At 54.3% G+C, this 16,632-nt stretch overlaps 1 protein-coding gene across 1 annotated transcript in view; it reads left to right on the forward strand.

Annotated features, from left to right (window-relative positions):
- Positions 1-327: 327 nt before the first annotated feature.
- The window catches only part of KIRREL3 (kirre like nephrin family adhesion molecule 3), a gene marked incomplete at both ends in the record, with an annotated part of 344,332 nt that continues 328,027 nt past the window's right edge, over positions 328-16,632 (forward strand). The window contains one exon of the mRNA XM_082296886.1: positions 328-388. Coding sequence (XP_082153012.1) covers positions 328-388 — 61 coding nt within the window. The remainder of the gene's footprint in view (positions 389-16,632) is intronic.

Raw genomic sequence — 16,632 nt, forward strand, 5'->3', positions numbered from 1 at the left:
TAACCCCCCACCCCTCGGCGCGGAGAGCTTTGGGGAGGGGGGGGGGGTGATGCACAAATGTTCCGCCCCGCGCTGAGCTATCGCCGTCCCCCGGCTGCGCGCAAGTTACTCCCCCTTTCCCCGGCACTTTGCCTCCCTCCCCTTCCCCCCCCGCTCCAAAAGCCGGGCTGCGCCGCCGAGGCTCCGCCAGTGAAGGCAGCGCTGCCGGGGGAGGAGCTGGGGGGGCGGCGATGGAGCCGCGCGAGCGGAGCCGGCGGGCGGCGGCCTGAAGCCCCCGCCGGCAGCGGCAGCGGAGCCCCGACCCCGGCGCCGAGTCCACCCTGAGGAATGAGCGCTTTCCAGGCAGACCTCCTCCTCCTCCTGCTCGGGTGCTTCCTGCTCAGCCACGGTAGGACCCCGGACTTTGCGAGAGGGGCGGACGGGAGGAGCCGGGGGTGGGGGGGGGGGGGTGTCCTCGGCTTGGGGTGGGTGGGTTGCGAGGGGAGAAGGGTGCGGGGCGGAGAGGGAGGATTGCGGAGTTTTCGCCGCCGAGGCAGCTTACCTTTCTTTCCTTAAAAAAAAAAAAGGGAAAATCTTTAGCATGCAAATGAGTGTTTTCTGTTCCAGCCCGGTTAATTGGATCGTGTTTGTGTGCAAACACGGCTTGGCTGAGCAACAGCCCCCCCCCCCTCGCCCCCATCGCCGCCCGGTGCTTCCCCCGGTGCAGGAGGGCGATGGATGCTCAGTTTCGGTGGCAGCGGAGGAGCCGCTCGGGCTGGCGGCAGCGGCTCCAGCTCGGGGACAGGAGCCTGCGGCCGTGGAGCCGGGGTAGGGAGCGATTTGCGCCTGGAGGGGTGCAGGGAAGGAGAGTTGCTTCCCATGCAGCCAGCCGGAGGGAGGTGGGCACCCCGCGGGGGTGTCACCGCCCCATCCCACCTCCCCACAGCACGGGAGCGAAGGCAGGAGCGTGGGAATCCGCAGGAATTCACCCCGCAACTTTACAACCTGCTTGATTCCCATCCAAAAAATCAAAAAAATAAAGAAGGATTTGGGAAGGGGGTGCGTTTTGGGAAGCTGTGTCTGACGTGCTGCTGTGTGCCTGCTCCCTGGACTGTCTGTCACCTGTGGAGGACGCTGAGCTGCAGCCAGACCCCGGCTTCGCCTCTGTGCTGCTCATCCCCTCCCAACGCCGGTGTCAAATCCCATCTGTGTCACGCCGCCGTGGTCCCCACGCCAGCTTTTGTGAGGGTACGGCTTGGGGATGCTTGGGGAAAAAAAGAAAAAAGGGATAAAAAAACCCCAAACCCACGCAGCCCGTCCATCTGTTGATTAAATGAAGGATAAAACTTTTGGAGAGAGTAGTGCTTCTCCACGGGCAGCTGGTTTTTTGCTCAGCCAGACATTATTGCTGAACATCCCCCACCATACGCTGGGTTTCACCCTATTCCCCGAGCAGGGACGCCGTGTTTGTGGTGTCTGTGCTCCTGCTTGTCCTTCCCTCTTCTTTTCCTGGGCTCGGATGCGATGTTGGACTCCTATACTGTCCTCCCTTCCCCTTTTCTCTTCCCCTCGCCCTCTGCTTGTACTAATATTCCTTCGGGGGGAAAGCTGTGTTTGCATTTGCCTTTGCTGCTGCACAAAAGAAACCCACTGTGTCCTCCGTGTGGGTTTCTGGCTGAACAAATCTGAACTCTCGCTGGTACAGCAGGGCAGCGGTGGGGCCGGGCAGAGCAGCGATCTGGGAGCTGCTCCCGGCCTTCCCACATCCCTCCCCGCTCCCACGGATCCGGTCCCTCCCTGCAGGTCAAATGCCAGTTTGCTAGCGGGGCTAGAAGTTTGTGTGCGGGATCCAGCCGGGATTTGTTGGGTTCTCCCCGCTCTCCTTCCTTTTTTTGCAGCCATGATTTCAGTGTGGGTTAATGGACTTTTTAATAGCGCTCGTGTTGGGAAGCCACGGCGGCTCCTCGGCTCTGCTGCCTGAGCTCGGCTGATTTGTCTGCTGCCTGTTCCAGCAGGATCGTGCATCTGGTACCTGCTTATTCATGCCGGCTTCGGAGGCACAGTGAGTGCCTTGCAGAGCATTTTTTCCGCTGTTTTCTCCCACAGGATGAGCCAAGAGCGTTTCTGTGGAGTTGCCGCTCTCCGTACGCGACGAAGGCGCTGTCGGCAGCACCGTGGCTCTTCCCGTTGGGGTGAAACCGTGCAAAGGATCCCTACAGGGACTTAATGCACAGGGTTCCTTCAGCCACATGGCGCTGTGGGGGAGGAAAGGCCTGGCTGGAGGTGCTGAAGCTGATTTTTGCAGCACATGTTGTGTTTGCCTCCCCTTGAGCAGCCGCTGTGGCGTGTCCAGATGTGGTGGCACTCGCTGGCCATGGCAAAGGTGTCCCTAAGCTGTGGGGATGGGCAGGCACAGGGCAGCCCTGCCTCGCTCAGGAGGAGCTGGTGGGCCAAAAGTCGTTTCAAGGGACTTCAGGAGTTTCAGGAGCTCCTTTTTGTGGGCAAGGGGCAGGCAGGGCTGTGTTTCCTTGCCAAAGTGGCTTGAAGGGATTTGCCATAATTAAATTCCCCTGAGCCAAGGACAGCAGGGCTGGAATGATCACCTCTGGTGAAAGCCCCACTTGGGATCCGTGGTCTGGACATTACTTTAAAAAAAAAAAAGTCTCCTAATCCTAAACCTCCCCAAAGGGACGTTTTCCATCACGGGATTTGTACACCTGTGCCCTTGGGTTTGTACTTCATGGGCATCCCGGTGATATCCTGGCATCCTGCTGTTCCTGCAGCCCGTGCAGGCTGGAGCTTGGGCTCCCGATGGAGCTTGCAGGAGGAGGAAGCTGCTTTTTGCTCCTGTCTGGGGCCGTGCTGCACCTGGACAGCCCAGGCATGGCTCAGCCTGCGAGGGAGGAGGATCTGTCCCACAGCTCACTGCTCCAGGGGACCTGGGCACAACAAATTGCCTTCCCTGGAGCATCCTCTGCCTTTTCCCCTTGCAAATGGTCTGAAGCAGCCTGTGCTGGCTCTTTCTGAGAGGGCATAGGTCGCTGCTCCAGGTTTTTCCCTGGTACCACTCACTTTCCACCCCCTCAAAGCTGTCAGGGCCACGCCTTTGGTGGAAGGGAGAGAAAGTCCCAGCACAGTTTGCCTCCTGCGGAGATGGGGATGCGTGGTGCCCCTTGGTGGGAAGGAATTGCTGCTGCCATGGAACTGCTTCTGCCTTGGGAAGAACTCACCCTTCCCTTCCCTGCTCCAGTGCCAACCAAACTGGGGGAGGCTGGAAGCAACTGGGGGAGGCTGGAAGCAACTGGGGAAGGTGTCTTGGCTGTGGGAGGTGGGGTTGTGGGGAGGAGCACCACTGAAGATGCACCCACAGCCACCTCCTCCTCTCACTGGCCTGTACCAGCTGGATTTGGCAGCATCTTAAATTTACCTTGGATGGGAAGATTTCTGCCTGTCTGGGGCTCTCTTTCTAAAGGCATGTTTGCTTTCCCTCAGGGTGATGAATACCGAGTTCTCTGGGTGTTGCAGGGTATGTTTTTCTCCTTCACAGTTCACTTGGTTCCTCCCTGGAAGCAAATGCTTTACAATCTTCTGTCAGAGGGGCCCCTTATCAGCAGCAGTGGCTCAACTTCCCACTGGCTCGGCTGCAGCCCCCAGGTGGAGAAGGGTGAAATTATGCTGATGAGAGAAACCAGGCCAATTCCACCCACCAGCACTGGTTAGGCTCGAGAGATGAGGATTTTCACATCTTGGGGGTGGTTAGTGGGTGATGGGGAGAAAAAATGCAAGGTTTGGGGTGCTGGGATTGTGTGTGCAAGAGCTGGGGCATTTGGGGGGTTTCGATGTCTGACTACCACCAGTCTGTTAGTGAAAAGCCTGGAAATCTGTGGCTGTGATCCCTCTTCCACATTTGCTCCTCCTGCCATGTGGAGAGCAGGGCAGCTTTGCAAGGGAAGTGTATTGGGCTGTTCCCTAAACCTGCAGGTGAGTGTCAGCACCGGGAGCTGCTTGGGAAGCACAAGGAGTGGAAGCACCGGTGAGCTTTAGAAATGATGGCGAGGAAGAGCTCCTGCAGCCCAAGGATGTTCTGCAACCTCAGGATGTTCTGTGAACTGAAAATGGTTGAGTAGAAGACAGAGATGGTTTGGAAAGGTGCTCTGTGAGGTGCTGCTGGTGGAGAGGTGCAGGTTTGGCAGGGGCAGTGCGTTCACAGCTGGGCTGCATGGGAAGGAAAGTGAAATAAGCCTCACGTTAGAGCTGGTGGTGTCCAGTCTGTGCTGTCCCAGAGGAGGAGTGGTGCAGGATTGCCTCCTCCAGCGCGTGTTTTAACACAGTGTAGGTTTCCTGTCTCCCATCTGCACCTCCTGCAGTGAGAGCTTCGTGAGGACCACCGATGACTTTGCTCAAATCAGCTTTTCTTGCAAGGTTTCAGCTCTCAGAAAAGCACTGGAGGGAGGAGCTGGGGTTTTGCTCAGGTGCCCTGTGCCAGAGGGAGGGGAGCAGGGCAGATGTTTCTCCTTGGAGCCAGCGCTGCATCCCCACCAGCCTCCCCCTTCCAAGGTTACGCGGAGGTGCCCGGGCACTTTATGCACAGCACATCTTGGGCTGATGTCGATTATTTCTGTGCTTTCCTGTTGGTTTAGGGGACACCAACTGGAGTCAGAACGTGCCCAGAAATCCCTGACAGGTTCCCAGCACTGCGTGTCACCAGCTCCCAGCCGCTCTGTAGTCGGACTGCAAATGTTGGGATAAAAAAGCTCCGTGCTCTTCTTTCTTTTGTAGCTGTAAATAAAGGGGGGAGAGGCCAATGTGCCCCTTAGGTTGTGAGTTGGCTGAGGATCAAGGGCTTTGAATAAACTGTTTTCTTCCTGTGAGCAGCCTGTGATGGAGAGTGTGGCTGCTCCAAACCTCTGATTTAATGATTGGCTTTGCAAGTTTGTACAGTGCTCTCAGCTCCTCAGTACGCTGGGTGCAGGGGAAATGCTGCTGGAGAACTGGCTTTACATCACTTCAGAATCCTTCCAGTAGGATTAAACAGCTTCTATTTATTTATTTATTTATTTAAAAGCAAATTTATACCAACAATTGCTGAAGGCCCTAATTTATCTTCTGTTCAGGAGCAATACAAGTCTTTCCTTTGGCTTCATTGAGAGCTACCTCTGGACAGAGAGAGCGACACAGCCACAGTCACCGTGTACAACCTTATTTTATAAATCAATAGGTAGTGAAACAAATTGGTTGTAAATCAGTCTCTTATTTGCTGAGATTTAAGGCTTTTGCTGGAGCTGTGAGTTTTTGAGGCGGCCTGCCCTGCCGTCAGGGCTGGCACATGGCCCGGTTCTTGTGAGGATGTGGGAACCCAGTATTAATTTCAAACATGCCAGGAGATGTGCAGGATTTCTTGGCTGGGGAGAAATAAAGTTTAAAACCTGTGCTCGTCTTTCCAGGCAAAGGTTGAGCAGCAGGATCCTGATGCTGCTCAGAACTCGTGGGTTTCCATTCCACCACTTCACTGCACCTCAGGGCACGTCTGTACTCCAGAGCGCTGGAAGGGGGAAGAGCAAAGTATCCATTTCTGAGCTGTGCCTTGTGGTAGGACGGAGAAAATGCTGGGATTTGGTCTTGGAAAAGGTGGCCTAACAGATGTCCTGGTTCAATATGCCCTTTGAGTGTCGCCGAGCCTGTTTATTCGTTGCCTTGCTGGCAAGACCCACACTCAAGTGCTTGCCTTTCCCTGGTGGCAGCAGCAGCCTCCAAAGTGGAGCAGAAGGAGCTGGGGGTCACTTGGCTGTTACACGGCTCTTCCTTTTACTGGGTTGCGTTAAACAGCTTAAAATCTAAATGTGCTTTTAGTGCCTGTGAGCGATGGGCTCTGGGCGTCCTGCCTCGGGTAGTGTCACATGCTGGAGAAGTGGGAGGTGGAACGCTCGCATTGTTAAATTCAGATGCTAACTTGGGGATAAGATCTTGTCTTAATGTGTTCATTCAACGCCCCCACTCGCAACGAAAGCTACAGCAGCTTTTGGTCTGCTGCATTTGGGGTGGAGCAGGATGTAATTGGTTTTTGAGGGCTTTGCCATAACTGCTGCTCATTAACCATTGATGCAGGCAGGTCAGACTTTCAGCTCGGATAATAGATGCTGTCTTTTGTTTCCAATTACTTTGCATTGGGTGGGATTGCCGCGCAGGTTTCGCGTGTGTGTGGTCATGTGGTGGCTGATTCACCTCCTAAGGGCTGCTGGATTTACGGTCTGGGCTCTGGGGTTGTCATTCTCAATATGACACGAGGCAAAGGCAGTGGTGAACCCCCTGCCTGGCTGGGCCGGGTCTGGGCGGATGCGGCAGCACCTAAAGCTGAACATTTCAGGAGCCTTCTGGGTGAGCAACCCCAGCGTTGTGGGAGGGGAAATAGAAACGGAGACAGCGTTCGATAATGTGGCTTTTCTGAGGAGCTCTGCCCAGCAGGACACACACTGCAGGCGAGAAGAGCCCTGCTAATTAAGGGTGAAATATGCACCGATGGTGGGAGGAATGAACTTCCTCAAACTTCCTCATGGATGAGGGGTCAGTCTTTGTGCTGTGGGTCCAGTATGAGCTGGGAGCGAATGGGAGAAGCCACAGGGTTTGGAGTCGCACCCGCATTTTGGGCAGGTTATCGTTAACCTAGTATCACCTAACTTGTTACGAGATCAGGAAGGAAGGGCCTGAATCCCTGTCAGGTGCTTGTCGTCCCGTCCCCCTCCCACCCCGGCATAAATGAGTATTCAAGCAGTCTGCTGCCAGTCAGTGAATGTCAATATTGGATAAGTGTTTCCTTTATATCACTGCAATTTAGCATAAGCTGCTTGGAAACAAATGTCTTCCATAAGCATGAGGTGTTTCAGTAAGTACACAGTCAACATTACTATGAGGATTAAATAAATGTCAGCCCCACTTGTATGCTCAGCAGCGAGTTAAGACAGCCGAACTTGCATAATGGCCAGCACGGCAGGAACAACAGCAGGGATTTTGAGAGTCTCTGGAAAAAGTGGGATGGAAGGAACTGCTGTGGATGGATCCAAAGCCCCTGGATCAGAAGGGGATGTGGAGACAGGTGCAGAATCTCCTCAGGAGGGGCAGCTGATGATGGGAAGAAATCGTTCCCTGTGAGGGTGGTGAGGCCCCGGCACAGAGGAGCTGTGGCTGCCCCATCCCTGCAAGTGTCCAAGGCCAGGTTGGATGGGACCCTGAGCAAGCCAGGATAGTGAATGTCATCCCTGCCTGTGGCAGGGGGGTGGAATGAGATGCATTTTAAGGTCCCTTCCAACCCAAACCATTCTGATTCTATGGGATGGAGTGCAAAGAGATCTGTGGAGCTTCCTTCCGGACTACCAGGGCTGCTCTTTCCTTGGCACTGGCTGCAAACCAAAGATGAAAACATGGTTTGGCCAATATTGGCTGGGTCTGGTGAGGCTGCTGGCTCAGGAGGAGCAGCCCCCTCCTGCAGATCTGCCCAGGCGACCAGTGCTTGGCTGCATCTGCCTCTGCCTTTTCCAGTGCAAACTGGGAGTTGTTTGGCTGCAGCTGGGGAGGCCAAGGATGAGGCTCAGCTGTCACTGCTTTGTGAGGAACCGTAAGCCCTGATTCACCTCCAGCTCAAGGCTTCCCAAAGGCACAGAGATGCAGCCCATGAGGAAAGGGTGACATGGGTCCATGCTGGCAATGCTCTGGGGCCTGCAGGTGCTGGAGGGAGATCATCACCTCTGGCTGCTCTGCCTTCAGGTGTTGGGGGAGAGTTTCTCTCTGCCCAAGGGGAAAAGGCCTCTGGCTTCTGTAAAGGGATTTAAACCCAGCCAGCACAAGGAGATGTTGTTGAGGGAGACAAGGCTTGAATCTTTCCCTCAAGCTGTGTCTGCAGGAGAACCCTGCTCTTTACCACTCCTCACTTTGCATCTTCACCTGTCACCCTGAGATGTCACTTGGTGCTGTCTCGGTCAGCCCATGACAAGTTCTGCCAGCGAGGAGAAGAAACCAGGGAGCGTGGTGGGGGGCTGAGCTGGCTGTGTTTCCATTCCCGACGATGCAGAACTGCTGCTCTCTCCCCAGCTGGCAAGGCGCTGACTGTAGCCACTTGTTCCCAGCTGCACAAAAATAACTGGAGACAAAATCGTTATCACTCAGATGAGCTTTATCAGCTCCTCTGATGTCTGCGGCTGCCTCGGCGCTGCGAGCACTCGTTACCTGCAGAGCGGGTGTTTAATGACCGGCCCTGGCTGCTCCAGGTGACCTGAGCCGAGCATCCCAGCCGTGTCCCAGCAGCCGCAGGTTTCCCGAGGATCTCGCCTCGCTAGGCTGCGCAATTCCAGCGCCGGAGGAACAGCCTGAGGGCACGGGGTCTGTCTCCATAGCCCAGACCGAGGAGGAGAGCGCCGGGGGTGCACAGAGGAAGGAATGCCCGAGTTTCTGGCTGCAAACCGGGTCACCTGGCGGAGTTGCCGCAGGTTTTATCCTCACTGTTCCCGTTCAGCCTGGCGGTGGCAGCAGCCGCGCTCGCATGGAGCCGAGCGCTCCGCTCCACCTGCCAGTGCCACGCTCCTTCGGAAAGGTCCAAGGTGACCCGCTGGGCTCCAGCTCTGCGGGGAGGCTGCGAGCACCGGCGCCTGGGGTTTGGGGATCGGCAGCTGAGGCCTTTCCCTCGGAATGGAGAGGCTGTTTGAGTGCTGGGGTGGGGGAGAAGAGTTGGGGGCCCTCTGAAGTTCCCACCCCTCTCCTGAGGAGCCAGCCCAGTGCGTGGTTGGCCACATGTCCAGGAGGAGCTTGAGGTGACCCTGCCTGGGAGCACATCGTGTGTGAGTGCCACGGGCTGGCTCAACAAGCAGGAAGGCTCAGGGTGTGGGAGGGGGATGTGGGGCTGTGTCTGACCCAACTTTGTGCCCCCCCGGGGTAAATGTTCCCAAGGGGTTCATCACCTCCATGGACAGCTGCACCCCTCCCTGTGGATCCGTGTGCGATAACCTGTGGCAGGGCACGGCTGCCATTCCTGGTCAGCGGTGCTGAGCTGCTCCTCGCTCTCTCCCATGAGCTAATCCCCGGAGTGTGATTCAACACTCGTCTCCTTTCCTTCTGGCTGGGTCTGTAATAAGCCAGGAGTGACAGGGCCACCCCCCACCCTCCACAAGTGCTGGAGAAACAGAACCAACAGATGCTAAAATTAGGCACAGCTGTTTGCAGTGTTTTGTCCTCCCGATCACAGAGTCTGACACTGTCTGTGCTTATTCCTCATCTTGTCCAGACACTGAAAAGGTTTAAGATATCAAAGCTTGGAGTGGCTGTAAATTAACTCCTTCTGTCTAAGCTGAAGCTTGACTTACTGATGGTAGATTTCTTGTGATTGCCTTTATTTGCCCCTCTAATAATGGGACTTGCCAGGTAACAAGACAGGGATCTTCTCTCTGTACCTGGGACACAACACTGCTGGTTTGGCCTGCTCAGGAGCTTCCCCACCAGGGACCAGGGGAACATCTTCAGCCCTGCTGTCCCTCAGCTTTTCTCTGCCTAAACCTTGTTCTGAGTGCAGCTTGGCCAACCTCTGCAGTCCAGCTCAGTCTCTGCATGCCTAAAGTTGTCCCGGTCCAGCCCCACGTCCCAGCCACGGTGATTCCAACCCCACGTCCTGGCTATCGCCATCTGCTCTTGCTTTGGTGAGGGGGAAGATTTTCTGGGTGTTTTTGGTGCGTGCGGGCTTTGTGCTCATGGTTTGGGTGTTGGGGTGGGTGTCACCCCACGGCTGCTGCTCTTTCCCTCCCTGCCGGGTGTGTTTGGCCTGGCAGTGGCTGTAGGGAGCATTTTGGGAGGTGGTGGCTGTCTCTGTCACCTGCCACCCCTTGGAAAACACCCGTTCCCTTCCACTGGGGTGGCAGAGCAGGGGCTCAGTGGCACCAAAGGGGAGCTGTAACACTCTGGAAAGGGCAGCAGGAGGAATTTCATGGCAGAGCAGAAATGTCTTTTCTGTCAAGCCTGGAGCAGTGTAAATGTCCCTCCTGACAGATCTGCGCTGATGGCAGCAGCACAGCTCTTGGGCTGGCTGTGTCGGGGTCTGCATGGGGTTGTGAGTCTGAGGGGTCTTTCCTGTCTCTGTGTCTCTCTCCCGTGGCAGGAGCGCCTGCTGAAGATTCCTCTTGCTCCAGTCATGGTTAAAATGATAATGTTGGTTTAAGATAGACATTTGTGATAAACTGGGGAACACGGCGCCCTTTGAAATCCTCAAAGCTCTCTCTCATCAAGTGGGCTGGCTGGAAAGGCAGCAGCCAGAGCACTCCAGGGTGTTCAGATCGCCACGATTCTGTGCTGACCTGCTCATAAGGCTGCTGTGCTTTGACAGGGCTGCCACCTCTCACCCTGCTCCCCTTCCGACTGCAGCAAGGTGGTGTCTGCTGCACTTGGGTGGCATCTCTGTGCAGCCTCCTTTGACCCCCCAGATTGCCTCTTTGCACTCCTTGTGTGGTGGAAGCAAACCAGGAGGGAAAGTGGTAACCAGGGAAGGCAGGGAGGAGGGGGGGGAAGAGTGAAACCTCTCAAGGAAAAGGACCACGTGCAAATGCCAAGGGGTTGATGTCCCTTGACGATGATGTCTTTGCAAGGGTGGTTGTAGCAAACCTTTCATCCAGCACAGTGATTTTTTTCCTGCAGCAGGGAGGTTCCTCCCCGTGGCTTGGCTTTCTCCCAAGGATAGACAGAAATCTGTGTAGTGCTCTTAACCCCTGCAAGTTTCTGCTGACTCGAGCAGATCAGAGTTGTTGTCCCAGGGGGAGCATCTTGTTCAAAACCAGGAGGAAAAGTTGAACTTTTGAAACTTTTAGGAAAACAGGAAACGGGAAGGAAACTTGTAGGAAGCAGGAAACATCCAAGAGTTAGGGATTGGAGACGTGGAAGTAGACTTGGCAAAATACCGCATTTTGATACCTGAAATTTTAACATGGAGTTTAGGAAAGGGTTTTTGCACAAAGGATGGTGAGTACCCCTGTGGTGGATGAAGGGGAAGCTGTTGTAAAAAAACATTTGTCTGCTGATTGCTGGTCCTTCTCTGGGGCTTGGAAATGGGTCTCAGGTCTCTTCTTGCCTTCGGCCTGGCCAGTGAGCCACTGTGGTGGCTCTCTGAACGTGCCAATTTGTCACAGTATATTGAATTCTAAACCAGTGTTAATCTGATCTGTGTGTCTGTAAAACATCTTGTGTTGGGTTTGATAAAATTAGGTTTTATTGTCTAACACAGTTTGTTTCTCTTGGTCTGGTTGCATGCTTTTATTGCCTGTTCTGCTCTGCACCACGAGGCCATCGTGTGCCAGCATCTGCCTCACTTGCTCGGCTCTGAAAGCACCTTAAAATCAGCCCCTAATTATTGGAAGTATGGAACAACTCTGAGGGTGCCAATGATATCAGTCTGGCACTGGTGCATTGAGCAGGTAAAGAAAGGACCTAAGAGGCAATTGAAGAGACTGATGGGCAGTAATGGGGATAATTGTAATTTTTGTCCTGTGTTTTTAATAAAGTGATTGACGACAGGCACAGCTGGAGCCCCCGTGCGGAGACCAAGAGATGCAGTTAAATTACAGAGGCTTCTTAACTTAATGAGGCCAGGTAATAAAAACGAGGCGTAATGAGCAAGGTATAATAGACCTGTTATGCTTAGAGTGCTCTCGCCGAGGGCTGAGCAGGCAGTGCCTGGGAGTGCTTGGGATGATCTCACTGCAGGAAGGGCTTTCCTCCCTGGGGCAAGATGAGGAGTGGCAGACTCGGGAAGGATATTGGGTGGCCAAGTGCTGACCCGGGACTGAATGAGCAGGTGGAACACCAGACGTGGTTGATTCCCCCCCATGCTTTTGGTTGTGTTTGTGGAGTTTGAGGCAGCTTTGCTCCAGGTTTTATTCACTTCATGTAACCTTGGGGGAGTCCACGTGGCCCTCGTTGCTACACAGATGACGTGGCAAGAGGGCCAGATTTTGTGATGGGAAGGAAAAGTAATGGAAATTTAACAGCCTGGAGGGAGGATGTGCAGGGAAGTGGTGGATGGGCTTGGGGACGTTGGCCAGGGCTGCACCAGGCTCATGTCACACCTTGATCTGGAGCCTTGGCAGGGAGGCTGCAGCAGCTGGATTGGGACCTCTGTGGGGGTGGAGGTGGGGAGAGGATTAGTGTCTGCAGAGCAGTTGGGTGTCTGCTGCTGCTAAATGTGGCTAAACTTGAGCGACTTCTAATCTAATAATGAAAGGAAGAGAAATAAGTGTTCTCAGTGATGCATGCCCCTCACGGTAAGTACTAATTGAAAACAGATATTTACTTTAAAATGAAAATGTAATACGATAATGGTGGGTTGAGAATTTCGCACACGTAGGAGGGAGAGATGAACATGCACAGCCTCCTGTCTGCTCTGCCTGGGCTCGGTGTGTCCCTGGGAGCAGGATCCCCCTGCGGGGAGATCCTGCTGGGCCTGGGAGCCTGGACAAGGGGCCTGGGGCTTGTGGTGGAGCACAACTCAGCCTTCGTCAGCTAAAATCAGGTGCATTGGGGGTCTCTTGAGCTGACCTTGGTCTGCAGAGGACCTTCCAAGCTGGGCTTCGGTCTTTCCTCCCTCACCTCACAGAGCTTTCCCGGCCACATCTCCATGGGAAGGGGCGGTGGGTAGACTGGGGAAGCATCACCTCTCTTGTCACTGGGATGGAGGCAGTGGTGGTGACCCTCTTCTTGATGGTCTCTGCTGCCTGAGACCCCCCTTGCTGCCCTGAGCTGCCTGTCCTGACCCATCTCCCTGGCTTGGTGGGGGGACCTGGCTAACGCTGCCTTTTGGGGGCTGCTGGAGGAGCACTGGGGACACCTTTGCTCCCTTAGGCCGATGTGAACAGGTGCTGATCCCTTGGCCGTGAGTGCTGAGACTATAGCACCTCTCGGTGCCTGTTTGTCCACCCTCCCCTTCTGTCCCCTGAGCCAGTTCCAAACCAGCCGTTGCTCCAGAGCCAGGATGCTTTTCCAATTGTTTGTAGCAAAGCTCAGTGCAGCGTGACCGGTGGCCATTAAAGGATCCTCCCCAACAAGAGCCCCCCCAGCTCTGGAATCTTCTGAGGGAAGTAGCCTGGCCCTAATCCCTTTGTGCAGAGTTCCTGCTTGTTTCTTCCTATGGGTGCGTTTGAGTAATTTGCATTTTGCACTCTGATCGTATGCATAGAATTCAAATTGAAATGGGGCTTGAATACATTTGCATGCTAATGAGGCAGTGGCTTTATTTATTTATTTGGAGCCCTCTCGAGCAGGCAGCCGTGTGCCAGGGAGCAGCTCGTGCAGCTCTTCTGGTGACAGAGCTCCATGGCAGCACGGGGAGCCTCAGTTTTTGTCCCAAGACCCACTTGCCCCCTGTGCGTAAGCAGGTGAGGCTGGTGGGCCCTGCTCCTTGGCTCAACCCTTCTCAACCCGTGTGGCAATCAGCAGTTTCAGCCCCCTTAACCAGCCAGAGATGCCTCTTTAGGTCATCCCAGTGTTAACTGGGTGTGGGTGAAACATTTCTGTGTTAGAGCCGGGTACAGCCAGCACGAGCCACTTGATGGGGACTGCAGAGGTCCATGGGCAGAATAAGCAGAGCGTGTCCCCCTTCTCTCCTTGACTTTGGGGTGCTGCTCAGGGTGCTGCCCACAGCTCCCTGTGTTCCTTCTCTCTGTTACGGGGTGTCCTTATTTCTGGTGTCCTTTGGCACCTGCCTTTGGGATGCTGCACATAAATCCCCAGCTGCCGAGCCCAGCTTCCCCTTGGTGCTGCCCTGCCCCACCCACACTCTGCTCCCTCAGCAGGAGCCTCTCAGCCTCTTGCAGAGCTATAGCGAAGAAAGTTGGGAAATGTTGAGAAGAAGAAGCCAAGGGCTGGGAGAAAACCAGTTCCCAAAACTCCACAGCATTACTGGGGAGGAGAAAGATCCCAAAGCCCAGGGGCTTCACTGAATTGCAGCACCGAGTCCCTTCGTGCTGTCACTCGGTGCCCCAGCAGACACACCCGGAGCACAGCTCGGTGCTCAGCCTTTCCGTGCCAGCTCTCCCTCCCGGATGACTCCTGCTGCAGCTGAGTTCCTTGCTGGCACAGGGAACACCGGCCCAGCCAGGGCTCCTGAAATGGCAGCCGGAATTGGGTCACATCGCACTGCCCCAGGAGAGAGAGTTTCTCTCAGAGCAGTCTGGCTTCCAGTTATTATTTTACAGAGGACATTAGAGGTTGATAAGGGAGCTGTTGTGACTGCCAGTGGGGCTTATTTGGGGCTTACTATGTGCTCCAGTTTGTATTTCAATATAGTCAAAGGTGACTTACAACTTTAATATTAATTTTAAAACTGATTGCTTGAGTTGTTTTTTTATCTACATTAAACCAGATTAATCTCAGCCTTCCTTGATCCTGTTGGTAGCTTTCCTCTCCCTGGCTGGAGCCACACGTGGTCTGTGTTGCACCAACAAAAGCTGAGGAGGAAGATGTTTTTGTGGCGATAAATAATTGTCGCGGGGCTGCTTTTCTTCCAGAGAAATCTCGGCTCTACGAGCTCGACAATGGCATCAGTAGGAGCTCTTGCTTTTGTCCAAGGCTCTCTGCCTGAGCGTGCGGAGCTGAACAACACCTGGCTTTGTGCTTCCCTTAGAAACCTCCTCCTTGCTGTTGTGTCTCTCCCCGGTTTTCCAGGCGCTCCAGAATCCATCTCCCCTGTGCTGCTTTGTGCCGCTGGCATTGCAATTCCTCGCACGCTCGCTGTGCTGCTCGCGGGATGTTTCGTGCCCGAGGTGACAATATTCTGTGGGTTGGGAAGGTGGCCTCAGGTCAGTGGGGGTGTGTGGAGCTGGAGTTAGATCCTTATCCTGCATCTGGCTCCTTGAGAACCCTTTGGGCAAGGCTGGAGGAGCCAACAGCAGCCAGAGGCTGGTGATGTTCTGCCTCTGGGTGCCTAATTCATGGTGGTTTGGGCATTTGCTTGGTACGTTGAGTAAATGTCACATCTTTCAAGGTGACCACTTGGGTATCCAAAACTGAGCTGCTCTTGGCAAAATTCAGCATTAAGCTGGGCTGCCCAAAGTGGAGGCTGGTGCTCTCCAGCAGTTTTCTAGGGAATCCCGGAATGGTTTGATTTGGAAGAGACCTTAAAGCCCATCCAGTTCCACCCTCTGCCACAGGCAGGGACACCTTCCACTAGCCCAGGTTGCTCTGAGCTCCATCCAACCTGGCCCTGACCACTTCCAGGGATGGGGCATCCCAAATGATGTGGCTTAAGTGAATCCCCTTGACTTGACTGTTGAACTTGATGACCTTAAAGGTCTTTCCAACCTTAATGATTCCATGATGCTATGACATCTCCAGGACACTCAGTGACCAGTTGTGCTGCTGTAGATGCATCTCTGAGATGCTGAGATGGATCTCAGACCATCCTTGTTGGTGCTGCCAGTCTGTGGAGCGTTGGTGGGTGGTTGATCTTTGTAGTTGGAAGAAAAGGATTAGAGTCGTGGCCCTGGACACCTGTGGTCATAACCCTTCATGTCCTGAGCATTGTCCAGGCCAGCCTGGTACCAGTGGCACCAGTGAAATCACCCCCAATACTGAGTTTACAGTATTCCCTGTACCTCTGGGAATGATTGCTGCAATCAAATGCTCTGTAAGCAGCCTTTAGTTTTTGCCTGGTTTGTGTGTGGGAAAGCACTTCACTGATGGTCCATGTTCTCCAAAATACCTCCCAAATGCTGCCTGTAGCTTTTCTCCTGCCAGCCTGACAAAGAACTGCTTTTCAGAGCTTGTTACTCCATGCACAGTGCTGTAAATAAACATGCTGGATTGGTGGGCTGGAATTTGAATGAGCTGTGTGGATCTGACAGTGGCGGGTGAGAGGAACTGAGGCACGGAAGGCTCGTGTGACACCCAGGAGAGTTGGTATCACAACCTGGGGGAAAACAGGAGGATTTGTTTGGTAGAGCGGCCCCTGGTTTGTCTGTTCTCAGTAGAGCTGCCCCTGGTTTGTCTGTTCTCCACGCGCTGTTTCAGCCGGAGGGGGGGAACCACCAGGTACTGTGTTGGCTCCGGAGCCAAACGAGATAAGACAGTGATAAGACTGAAGAGCCACTAAAGGCAAGACTTTACTCCCTGCGAGTGAATGCCGAGCAGCAGCCACATAAATCCCATTTGTTTTACATTTCAGAGCTTAATGAGACAGAAATCGCATGGCAATTGTCACATGTGAAGGCAGAGATTGCCGGTTTGCATTTAACTAAAGCAAGCACCGTATGCGGCACCGGCGGCTCCGCGGAGCCGGGATCCTCACTCCTGCTTCCATGGGGAATGCCCTGGAGCTCAGCACCAATCCTGGCTGGAAATAACCCCCCTGGTAGCCACATCATCCTGTTATCCTGGAGGTCCCCAGCCTTCTCCAAAGTACTCGAACATCACGTTTTTTGTGTAGAGAATGGTTTGGGTTGAAAGGGTAATCAAGTCCAGGAACCCAATTCTTCGTGATTTCACCAGGATGTGGGTATTGAAAACCTTCTTTTGGAATGATCTGCAAGAAGTTTAATAAGACTGAGGGGGGTGCTGCAACCCCTGGGGTCAGTCCAGGCTGGGGATGGAGCGATGGAGAGCTGCTCTGGCAGAAGCACCTGGGACATGAGCCAGCCC

The sequence above is a fragment of the Coloeus monedula genome (assembly GCF_965178545.1).
Source record: "Coloeus monedula genome assembly, chromosome: 25".
NCBI lineage: Eukaryota > Metazoa > Chordata > Aves > Passeriformes > Corvidae > Coloeus > Coloeus monedula.